This window comes from Chiloscyllium plagiosum, chromosome 26 (genome assembly GCF_004010195.1).
Source record: "Chiloscyllium plagiosum isolate BGI_BamShark_2017 chromosome 26, ASM401019v2, whole genome shotgun sequence".
Taxonomy (NCBI): domain Eukaryota; kingdom Metazoa; phylum Chordata; class Chondrichthyes; order Orectolobiformes; family Hemiscylliidae; genus Chiloscyllium; species Chiloscyllium plagiosum.
Window position 1 is genome coordinate 46900151 of NC_057735.1, and position 12783 is coordinate 46912933.

At 41.1% G+C, this 12783-nt stretch overlaps 1 protein-coding gene across 1 annotated transcript in view; it reads left to right on the plus strand.

Moving 5' to 3' along the window:
* The first annotated feature begins 2006 nt into the window (after window positions 1–2006).
* Window positions 2007–12783, plus strand: part of LOC122562949 (methyltransferase-like protein 27) — a 16065-nt gene continuing 5288 nt past the window's right edge. Inside the window, exons 1-3 of the mRNA XM_043716251.1 lie at window positions 2007–2083; window positions 2365–2485; window positions 8693–8821. Of these exons, the coding sequence (XP_043572186.1) occupies window positions 2366–2485; window positions 8693–8821 (249 nt within the window). The 5' untranslated portion in view covers window positions 2007–2083; window position 2365. The remainder of the gene's footprint in view (window positions 2084–2364; window positions 2486–8692; window positions 8822–12783) is intronic.

The following is a 12783-nucleotide window of genomic DNA, read 5'->3' on the forward strand; positions in this document are numbered from 1 at the left end:
ACACAAGATATCTGTAGGTGTCTGTCTTATTGTTATTCCTGTATTATACTTGTCTGTCCAATATTTATAGACATTATAATCTGAAAAGTTGTAATTGGAACAGTGGAAATATGGAGACGACAGCAGATGAGATTAAAGATATAGACCATTATTCAGAGCAGTTGGACTTGTGTCAGGAGGTCTCATGATGATCAGTTCTGCAGACACTACTTTTCCATGTAAATTTAAACAGTTTGAATAAAGGCTAAGAGAGAATGATATTAAAATTTTCATGATACCAAAATAGAAACTCAGCGAATTTACAAAAATACAGAAATGTGTAAACATTGAAATGTAGAAACCTTCAAGCCTGCTCCACTATTCAATACAATCGTGGCTGATCATGCAATCTCAGTATCCCACTCCTGCCCTCCCCCCGTACCACCTGATCCCTTTACCCCCAAGGGCCATGTCCAGCTCCCTCTTGAATCTATCGAATGAACTGACTCCAACAGCTTCCTGAGGGAGAGAATTCCACAGGTTCACAACTCTCTGAGCGAAGAAATTCTTCCTCGTCTCAGTCCTGAATAGCTTGCCCCCTATTCTTAGACTGTGACCCCTAGTTCTGGATTTCCCAACATCGGAAACATTCTAGCCTGTCCAGTCCCATTAGGATTTTATATGTTACTATGAGACTCCCCCTCAGTCTTCTAAATTCTAGTGAATACAAGTCCAGTCAATTCAGTGTTTCCTCATATTTAGTCCTGTCATCCCAGGAATCAGTCTGGTGAATCTTCACTCAACTTCCTCAATAGCAAGAAGGTCCTTCTTCAGACTAGGAGTCCAAAACTTCACACAGTACTCAAGGTGTGGCCTCACCAAGGCCCTGTATATCTGCAGCAAGACATACGTACGTCAATATGCAAATCCTCTCGCCATGAAAGCCAGCATGTCCATGTTCAGTGATTGTTCCACCATGACACCCAGGTCTCGTTGCACCTCACCTTTTCCTAAATTGACACTATTAGGGACATTAACAAGATGGGAAGCAGTCGAATGAAAGACAGATCGAAATCAATGTCGTTAAATGTAAGAATATAGAGTTTCACAGGAGGGTCCACAAGAGGATGTTTCATGGGAGAAGCAAATAGTAACAACTCCACTCCTCTCAGAGAATTGTGGGGCTTTGGAACTCTGTCTCAGAAGGCAATGAAAAAATGGCCACCGAATATTGGTCAGACAGAAATAGAGAATCAGTTAAGGGAACCAAAGACAATTGAGAATGTGGAATTTGAAACAAACAGATTCATCATGATCTTATTGAATAATTGACAGGCTCCAAGGGGCCAAATGACCTACTTATACTGTGAATGCGAGTGTTTATATGCCTGTTCATAAGTAGCTCAGGTCCTGCCACTCAGTGGGATTGTCTGGCTTCACAAAGATAAGGTGTGATTGATAATAACTCTCATACCTTAAACACATGATTGTCATCTCATCCACAAACATCCACTCCCTCCACCACTGACACTCTGTGGCTGCAGTGTGTACTATCTACAGGATGCACTGCAGTAATTCACCGAGGATCCTCAGTCAGCACCTTCCAAACCCATGACCACTTCCATCCACAAGGACAAGTGCAGTGGATACATGGGGACACCACTATCTTCAAGTTCCCCTCGAACTTGGAAATATATCTCTGTTCCTTTACAGGATCAAAAACCTGGAATACTCCCTAACCGCATTGTGGATCAACCTACAACACACAGACTGCAGTGGTTCAAGAAGGCAGCTCACCACCACCTTGTCAAGGGTGACTGAGGGTGGGCAACAAATGCTTGGATAGCTAGTGATGCCCATGTCCCACAAATGAATTAAAAAAAGATTACACTTCAAAATTCCTGTTAGATAAAACATTTGAATTCTGCACTCATGAAATAAAACTAAAGAATGTAAGTATGTTGCTTCTTTAGAAATGTTAAATCTTCAATCAATAGTGGATAGAATGGTTTTTCAAAGAGAGTCCTGCCTATTCATCAAAAGCTGTGACAGCCAACTTCAGAACTGCACTACTGAAACGTTTCAGTGAAAACGTCAGTACCAGGTGAAACATGGTATCGTACAACAGGTTTGTGGACAGGAGGTGTGGCTCTCCATCAGAATAAATGAAACATAGCCTCTAACCAATCATATATTATCTATAATGAATACAGCATTGGGCTGCACAGAGTAAAGGTTTGGATACTTCTGCACTTTAATAAGTATTGGAGACAATTCCTGAGACATTTGAATGCGGAGAGTGATATTACAAATACAAGTTGTTGTGAACCTCAATTCTTTTCAGCTTTGACCAGCTGTTCCTAACTGGAGACCATTTCTCTTCAGAATGGCAGAGCCTGGGAGAGATAAAGACAGATCCATCCAGAACATCCGCACTGTGTACAGTATCAAGAACCCTGAGGAGAAAGTAAAGTTTTATAACACATGGGCAACAAGATATGAAAAGGTGATCATGTCCTTTCAATCTCTCTCTTTGCTTTAATTCTCTGCTCCTGGCATCATTTTCAGTTTGAATTTCCTCCGTTTGAGATATTCATTTCATTTCCTGACAAGTCATAGAATACAAGCTATCATCAGCAGATCACCTATGACAATTGCAAAACTCAGATACATCAGATTGCATTCACAAGTATTTCTAAACAACCTGTTCAGAGACATTATTATTCTGCCTCTGTAGCAGGTGGGACTTGAACCCAGGCCTCCTGGCTCAGAGACATGGGCACTATCACCATGCCTCGTGGTCCCTGGATTGATGCTGCTTGTTTGTATGGGAAGTGAAGGTTGTAAGCATTAACTTGAAGGTTAACTCCCCTTGTAGGGAGAGAAGAAAAGGGAGATAGACAAGTTATGATATATCGATAGGAAAGAAAGCCATAAAGCTAATGCTCATGTTATTACTCACTAAAAGCATAATAATTAATGGCTGTATGTTGGCCTTTAGTGCGAGAAGTAGAGAAGTCTTGTTGCAATTGTACAGAACGGTGAGACCACACCCGGAATACTATGTGAAATTGTGGTCCCAATATTTAAGGAAGGATGCTCTGACATTGGAGATGGTACTATAATGGTCAAGTGTTTGGTCCCCAGGATGTGAGGCTTGTCATGCGATAAGAAGCTGAATAAATTCGACCAATATTTTCTGGAGTTCAGAAGCATTAGAGTTGATGATACAAGAATCATGGCCTTATCAGAATAGACACTGAGAGGTTGTTTCATCCAGCTGGGAACATGGACCCAAATTCCCAGGATGAAAGGACCATCATTTAGGATTAGGATAAGGAGAACTTTCTTTGCTCAAAAAATTCTGAGCCCACTGAGTTGTGGATGCTTCATCATTGAGCTATCTAAGGCTGAAATAAACAGTTGAGCTGAAAATGTGTTGCTGGAAAAGCGCAGCAGGTCAGGCAGCATCCAAGGAACAGGCGAATCGACGTTTCGGGCATAAGCCCTTCTTCAGGAATGAAATAAACAGTTGTTTGGTTTGTTGAGGAAATTAAGGGATATGGGAAGTGGGTGAGAAACTCAGATTGAAGTCTAAGATTAGTTACTGTGGTATTGTTTATTGGAGCAGACTCAATGGGCCAAATGCTTTCTCTGTAATGCAGCTCTGGAGCCACATTAGGACAATTTCTCTAACACTGTAATATTGTAAGTTAGGAAATAGAACTGAAAAATGCAAGCTATTAAAGTTTTACTGAGATTCATGGAAACACTGACTAAGTGTTGTTCTGTATGTTCTTACAAACCTGTCAGTGAGTATTGAGTCAGTGCAATGATGCTGCCTGACAATCTGATTTGGGTTTAACAGATTTTGTCACAAAAAATGCAATGTAATACAATAGCCATACAGTCATAGAGTTGTACAGCACAGAAACAGATACTTCTGTTCAACTCGTCCATACTGACCAGATAGCCTAAATTAATCCAGTCCCATTTGCCAGTGCTTGGCCTATATCCTTCTAATCCTTTCCTATTCATATACCCATCCAGATGCCTTTTAAATGTTGTAATTGTACCACCCTCCACCACTTTCTCTGGCAGCTTATTCCATACACTCACCACTCTCAGCATGAAAATGTCACCCCTTAGGTCCCTTTTAGATCTTTCCCCTTTCAGCTTAAATCTATGCCCCCTCGTTTTGGACCCTGGGGAAAAGACCTTGCCATTTTATCCTATCCATGCCCCTCCTGATTAGATAAACCTCTATAAGGTCATCCCTCAACCTCCGACGCTCCAAGCAAACCATCCCCAGCCTATTCAGCCTCTCCTTAGAGCTCACACCCTCCAATATCCTTGTAAATCCTTTCTGAACCCTTTCAAGTTCAACATCTTTCCTATTGCAGGGAGAGCGGAAATGAACGTAGTATTCCAAAAGTGGCCTCACCAATGTTCTGTATAGCCACAAGATCTTCCAACTCCTGTACTCCATGTAGTGGCCAGTAAAGGAAATCATACCAAAGGCCTTCTTCACTATCCTATCTACCTGCGACTCCACTTTCAAGGAAATATGAACCTGCACATCAAAGTGTTTTTGCTTAGCAATGCTCCCCAGAACACTACCATTAAGTGTATAAGTCCTGCCCTGATTTGCTTTCCCAAAATGCAGCACCTCGCATTTATCTAAACTAAACTCCATCTGCCACTTCTCAACCCATTGGCCCATCTGCCATACAGTCATAGAGTTGTACAGCACAGAAACAGATACTTCTGTTCAACTCGTCCATACCGACCAGATGGCCTAAATTAATACAGTCCTATTTGTCAGCACTTGGCCGGTATCCCTCTAATCCCTTCCTATTCATATACCCATCCAGATGCCTTTTAAATATTGTAATTGTACCAGCCTCCACCACTTCCTCTGGCAGTTCGTTCCATACACTCACCACTCTCAGCATGAAAAAGTTACCCGTTAGATTCCTTTTAGATCTTTCCCCTTTCACCTTAAATCTGTGCTCCCCTAGTTTTGGACCCTGGGAAAAATGACCTTGTCTATTTATCTTATCCAAGCCCTTCATGATTTGATCAACCAATATAAGGTCATCCCTCAGCCTCCGAAGCTCCTAGTAAAACATCCCCAGCCTATTCAGCCTCTCCTTATAGCTCAAACCCTCTAACCCCGGAAACATCCTTGTAAATCTTTTCTGAACCCTTTCAAGTTCAACAACGTCTTTCCAATAGCAGGGAGACCTGAATTGAATGCAGTATTCCTTCTTCACTGTCCTGTCTACCTGCGGCTCCATTTTCAAGGAAACATGAACCTGCACATCAAAGTATCTTTGCTCAGTCCTGCCCTGATTTGCTTTCCCAAAATGCAACACCTCACATTTAGGTAAGTTAACCTTCATCTGCTACTCTTTGGCCCTTCAGCCCATCTGATGAAAGTCCTGCTTTCCTCTGAAGCTACCCTCCAGTCTTTGAGCCTCTTACCCCAGGCTGTCAATGATACAAATATCTTAGCAAGGATGCAGCAATCAATTCCCTAGCTTCCCACAGAGTTATCTGGGATAGAGCTGATAAGATCCCTGGGATTTATTCCACCTTTATGTTTTAAGACATCCAGCATCTCCTCCTCTGTAATATGGACACTGCTTCACTACTTGTTTCTGCAAGTTCTCTAACTTCCATGTCCTTCCACTGACACAAAATACTCGTTTAGTACCTCACTCATCTCCTGTGGTTCCACACATAGATGGCCATGTGATCTTTGGGCCCTATTCTCTACCTAGTTACACTTTTGTCCTTAACATATTCTTGTAATCTCGTTGGATTCCCCTTAAGCCTATTTGCAAAGCTGTCACATGTCCCCTTTGTGCCATCCTGATTTCCCCCTTGGGGATACTCCTGCTGCCTTTATTCTCTTTTGGGATTCACTTGATCCCAGCTGTCTATACCTGACATACATCTGCCTCTTTTTCTCGATCAGAGCCTCAATTTCTCTTGTCATCCAGCATTCCCTACACCTACCAGCCTTACTCTTTGCACTAACAGGAACAGACTGGCTCTGAACACTCCTTGTCTCATTCATGAAGGCCTCCCACTTTCCAATCATCCCTTTACCTGTGAACAACCTTTCCAAATCAACTTTTGAAAGTTCTTGCCTAATACCGTTAGAACAAAGAATGCATTTGAATCATGTTGAAATGTTTGAGGATTTGGAAATTGAGAAATAGTTGCTGCGAAAGACCAGTCCTCTCAATGAACTTCAAATATGTTGGAAAGATGCCAGATGACACTGAGAGACTGCATTTATAAAAGGAAGATCAACAATTTTTAAGATCGTTTTCAACAGATTATTGCTAATTTTGTCATGATCAGGGGTCTTACTGGTCTTGAGTGATTTGATGATTTTCAGCAGGAGTTAAAAACAGTGGGCAGAATCTTGCCTGACTCTGACCGATGCAGACAAGAAAAGTGTGTAAATCAGTGAGACTTCAAGCGGGGCCCTTCTTGATGTCAAGACCAAAAAATTGCACTTTCCAACCGAGTCCTGCTCATGAGCAGTGAGAGGCATGTTAACATAAAGTGTCACTTATTATCACCGTCACTATTAACTGATCTTTCCTTATTAATATACACTCCCATTCACATCAGTCATTCATCATAGAACCCTCACAGTGTGGAAGCAGGCCATTCAGCCCATTGGATCCATACCAACCCTCCAAGGATTATCCCTCTCAGACCCACCCTATTCATATAGCCCTACGTTTCCCATGGCTAACCCAGCTAACCTGCACATTACGAGCAATTTAGCATGGCCAATCCACCTAACTCACATGTCTTTGGACTGTGAGAGGAAACCGGAGCATCCGGAGGAAACGCACACAGACATGGGGCAAATGTACAAACTTCAGACAGACAGTCACCCGAAGGTAGAATCGATCCTGGGTGCCTGGGTCTGTGAGGCAGCAGTGCTAATCACTGAGCCACCATGCTACACCCTAAGTCCTATTCTCCCACTCCTTGCAGGGGTAGTCCTCACCTGCTTTTGGGGTGCCATGGAACTTTGACATTGGATCTTGATCTGAGGGACATGCAGCAGCAGCACAGGAAGCCAATAGGAGATGGTAAGTGCTGTATGAGGACTGAATCCTCAGCATGACCCCTGAAAGGAATCATTACATATAGCAGGCTGGTGAATTCTAACATTTCAAATGGGAAAGAAATCCGTTCCATGCTCCTATGCACTGTTAACAAGACCTTCTATCTCTGATGGGGATAGGTAATTGACTGAGTTTTGCCAGAATATTGTTAGCGTCCATTGCTTTTGCAGTGTTCAGTGCCCCCAGCCATGTCTTAACGTCATGTGGAGTGAATCGGATTGGCTGAAGACTGGTATCTGTGATGCTTGGGAGTATTAGAGGAGGCTGAAATGGATCACCCACTTGGCACTTCTGGCTGAAGATTGTTTGCGAAAGCTTCAGCCTTACTTTTTGTACAGGTGTGCTGGCGTCTTCCATCATTGAGAATGGGCATAATTGTGGAGTCTCCTCCTGCAGTGAGTTGTTTAATTGTCCACCACTATTCACCACTGGATGTGACAGGACTGCGGAGTGTACATCTGATCCATGGGCTGTGGGGTCACTTAGCTCTATCTATCACTTGCTACTTATGGTATTTGGCATGCAAGTAGTCCTGATGGTATCTTCACCAGGCTGACACCTAATTTTCAGGTATGCCTGAGTAATCTCCTGACTTCCCCTCTTACTCTCTCCATTGATCTGCTGGCTTGGTGGTAATGATTGAGGGGGGAATGCTGGGCAATGAGGTACAATTCTGCTGCTGTTGACGATGATGGGTCCCCAGTCTTGAGTTGCTAGGTCGGTTCAAAGTCTGTTTGATTTAGCATGATGATAATACCATACAACATGATACCATACAACATGATGGAGGGTGTTCTCAGTGTGAATACAGGACTTCGTCACCACAAGGACTGTGCTGTGGGCAGTACTACCGATATAGTTGTAGACAGATGCAAATGCAGCTGGCAGATTAGTGAGGATGTGGTCACATATGTTTTTCCCTCTTGTTGGTTCCCTCACCACCTGCCACAAATTCAGCCTGGCAGCTATATCCTTCAGGACCTGACCAGCTCGATCAGTAGCGGTGCTGCTGAGGTATTCCTGATGGTGGACATTGAAGTCCCCCACCCAGAGTACAATCTGCACCCTTGTAGTCAGCTGTCAGTGTGACAGGACATAGCCAGAGATGATAATACTTTCTGGGACAAGGTTTGTAAAAGTATGATTCAGTGAGCGAGACTATGATCTGGACTCACGTGAACACACATTTCCTAAAGGACATTAGTAAACTAGATGGCTATTTATGAAGTTTAAATTGTTTTCATAGTCATCACTAAACCAGTTTTTTTTTTACTTTAAAGCTGAAGGCTTTCATTAACTGAATTCAAATTGCACCGTTTGTCACAGTGGGATTTGAACCCAAGCCCCAGATCATTAGCTGGTGCCTCAGTATCGTTCAGTGACAATAATACTACACCACTGTCTCTCCTCATCTATACCCCAGCACACTTGTGCAACATGACTTGATTCACTCCCGAGTGCACAAGGAAAACAATTGTGTCCTTCACTATTGAACATTTCTCTGATGGGAATTATCAAATGAAATTAATAAAGATAACGTTTCCTTTTTTAAGGATCTTGCATTGATAAATTATCAGGCTCACACCTTTGCTGCTGAGATACTGGATCCTGTATTTCCCAAAAAGCGAGAAGATGCTCTCGTCCTTGACGTTGCCTGTGGAACAGGAGGGGTTGCTGAACAGGTATCGGACCAAGCATCAATCAAATCAATGCATGTTTATTTCAGGTTCTGTTGTTATATATAGAATTAGAGTTAAATAGTAATCTTCCTCCTGACCTGCTCAGTAAGCTTGATCTGTCTGCTATGAGTGACAGTCCCAGTTAATGTTTGAAGCTATCAGTGATTTCAGATGTTGTCAGCCACATGGAACTGGGGGAGGACAGTTACGATGGAGACCTGCTGAACCGTGTGTTATAGTCCCAGCTGACATTATTACTGGACAGGTCAGGTCCCAGACTAGAACCTGGCTACATCGATCATACTTTGGTTTGTTTTGGTATTAACAAAGTGGTAAGTGCTCAATGCTACAAAATAGTTTCTTATTAAAACAAATGAAGACAAAATAGAATAAACAAAACTATCTACTGATAATACAAATTTAAAGATTTCTAATTGTGCAGTAAAAGTATCCTTTCACTACTTCTGAAAACACTCCTTTATAAATTAAAAAGACACAAATAGCTTTTCAATAGTACCAAAAACACACCCGGGACAGCACACAAAACACCATTCATGTAGAGTCCTGTTATGAAACATCTCTCTAGGTTTAAGTCTCTTGTGATTTCAGCTTTTAAATGCAGATAACTTCTTCCTGGGGCTATTAGACACCTGCTTAAAATTACTAAGCTTTAAGTAACCTCTTCAGTGTTTTATCCCAACATTTCTAGTCTGGGATTAACACCCACTGTTCACTCTAAAGTAACTGAGTTCACAATATATCCATCCTTTTTCAGGAGTAGCAGTCTACATAGCCATTCCATTCGAAAGGCTTCACAGGAATGTTCTGAACTCAAAGTTAAACTAAAAAAAAACTTCTCTCCCTGAGCCGTGGCTGTTTACTTTAAATTTTAAAAAAGCAAATTCCAGGTGACTTCAAAAACACAGAAAAATCTGGACACCCCATTATTTAGTTTGCTTAGTCACAAAATAGTCTAAAATAAATAAAACATTAGAAGTGCAAACAAAACCCATTGGTTCTAAACCAGAACTCAACAACCATATTGAAAGAAATAGCTGCAGAAATACTTACAAGTTAATTAATTCCAGACACACAGAAAACCCATCAGTTACTGACGCAAAAACCAGAAACCCAAACGTACAGTAAATTATTTATATGTAAATATATAGATCACTCAATTTGTATCACACATGCTTCTGTAAATAGTTCAATTAGCTACTATTGTTCATTGCTATGTATCTATGTTCACCAGTGTTATTTCCAGTTCCAGAGGAGCAGAAAGATTTGAGAGATCAAGTATAGTGGGCAAATACAAAAGATAATTAAAAGGTCTAATGCAATGTTGGCCTTTTGTTTTTTGAAATACAAGAAGATAGGAAAGGTTTGTCATAGTCTTCTAAAGCATGGTTCGAATCCACCAAACTCACCCCATTCAGCTGTGGGTACCATCACTGAGGAAGGATGCACTGTTCTTGGAGCTTCACAGAAAGATTGTAAACTCCTGGCAACCATGTGAGACTAAAGCAGATTGTTTATAACCATAGTATCATAAAGATGAGAACCCAGCGAGATAAAGCTGTCATCGTTAAGGTTACCTTTACTGGAACTGTTTGCCCTGTACCCTTGCTCCTTGACCCTACTCTGACATTGTTTTATCTGCAATTGGCTGTTCTTTGTCCACATTGGTCAAATCATATTTTAGTAAAGTTTTAGTGAAACCCATTGGAATAGTCAAGAGTAGAAATAACATCAGTATAATTAAATGTATCAGTAAGAAATGAGCTGAAGTAGTGACATAGATTTTCCATGTATCACATTCAAAAGGCAAGAAAAATGATTCCAAGACTTTTTTAGAAAACGACATTCTCGTGTTTAAATTTAAAACAGACGGGTACTGGACTTCAGATTGATTTTATCAACTGCATGATGTGCTTCCCACAAACCTCTGATGGACAAAAGCTAATTCATCATTGTCCTGGATTTTCTTGCATTGCGTAGACATTCCAGTCAAACCAGCGTAAATGAACAATAGATGAGATGTCTACTTCACCCAGTTCAAAACAAAGGGAGGGCTATTATAACTCATTTCACATGAGGGTGGTGCTAACGGCCTCAAGTTATCTCCAGAAACACATATGGTTTACACCAGATACATCGAAACCATCTCAGTACCTGAACTGAATTATCCTGGAAAGCTGGTCCTGTCATTGACTGCTGGTTTTTGGATGACCTTAATTATATAGCTCTGACCTCTTGGCTTGGATTTTTTAACATCTGAACAGACGAAAGCAGCTCAGGACCCAGTAAAAGCTAGCCTTGATTTCTTTCAAACCCTGATTGCCAGGAAGAATCATGTATTTCACCTGAAAAGTGAACTAATTCCCAGCCTGTAAGAGTCATATTGCTCAACATTTAATGGCATCCACCTGCATCTGAGCTCTGCCAAAACAGGTCACTTCAAGAATCACCAGTGGAGTCTAAGTCACAGAAATTGAGAACTACGCCTTCTTCATTTTTAAATATCAATCAGACTAAAGGAAAGTTGTTGTAGGTTATTTAGAAATTGGACTTCATGGACAAAGGCTGAGGGAGGGATGAGGGTTGGGAGAGGGAATTCATAATGGTGCATTGCAAAAGGGAAAGAAATGAGACAAGAAAATGACATTCAAATCCACCTCTGTTATGGACAGAAGAGGTAGAACTGTCAAAAGAAATTTGATTCACTCTCCCTCTCACCTGCGACACAGGTTATAGAGGTGCAAAGTTTTCAGTTTCCTCAACTACTTCCAGCTGCACAGTGAAGATTCCATCATTAATTTCTTTGATTTTGTAATTCTGCTCTCTGCCTTAATGGGGCCTAGCTTCCAGACATTATTTTTGCCGTTTCCTGTTTAAAAGAGTCTGTTTTTAACAGGGTGAAAAAGGCCCTAGAGACCATCATGTCTGCATCAGTCATCAAGTATTTATCTTTCTACTCTAATCCCATTTTCCAACACTTGCCCCATAATCTTGTATGTCTTGACATTTCAAGTATTCATCTAAATATTTCTTAAGAGTCTTGAAGACTCCCGCTTCTACTACCTTCACTGAAACCAATTAATTTGGTATTCTCTCTTCCTTACGATCATTTAAATTTTCCACTCCACTTCAGTCTGCTTCATGCAATTTTTTTCAATATCTTGTAAAAAAGATCAAAGAGATATTTTCCCACACTAGATGGAACACGATACACATTATCAAGACCACCTCAAAATTGAAATGTACCTAATGAGGCTTCTGATGTATCTAACAAAAGCTGTTTCATCTTCACAAATGACCCTGTACGTCATGCACCATCCTAGTGTTCCAAACAATATTGTGCATGTTCTCCCGAGAGCAGAGAAGACTAAAGAAGACTTCATTGCTCAAAATGATAAAGGATTTTGATATGGTAAATAAGGATGAACTTTCTTCAATGGCAAAAAGTCAACTTAGAGGATGCAGATTTGAAAAGTAATGGCATAAGAATCATAGGGGAGATGAGAACTTTAATTTGTCATGATTTTATAATCTAGGCTACAAAGTCTGAAATAATGCTCGATACATAGTCAATAGGGAATTAGACATAGCACACACAAATTGAACTTGCAAGAATAAAGGTGAAACAGCAGCAAATGTGAACTAGTTGGACAGTGCTTAAGAGCTAGTACAGATACAGTCAGCCAAATGAGCTCTGCAAAAATCTGGATGGTTGAAGGTTTGATCTCTAGCTTGTGCTGATTGAGGGGATCTCAACTCGCATGACAGTCAAGTGAAATATCTAATTTCCCAATCTCAGCATACAAAGGTGAACAAGGACAAACAAACATCATTGATTTTCTACACTGAACAGGAACAAAAACTTCAAAGAGACCCAAGTGGAATTAATCGACGAGGAGAAAGTGAGGACTGCAGATGCTGGAGATCAGAGCTGAAAATGTGTTGCT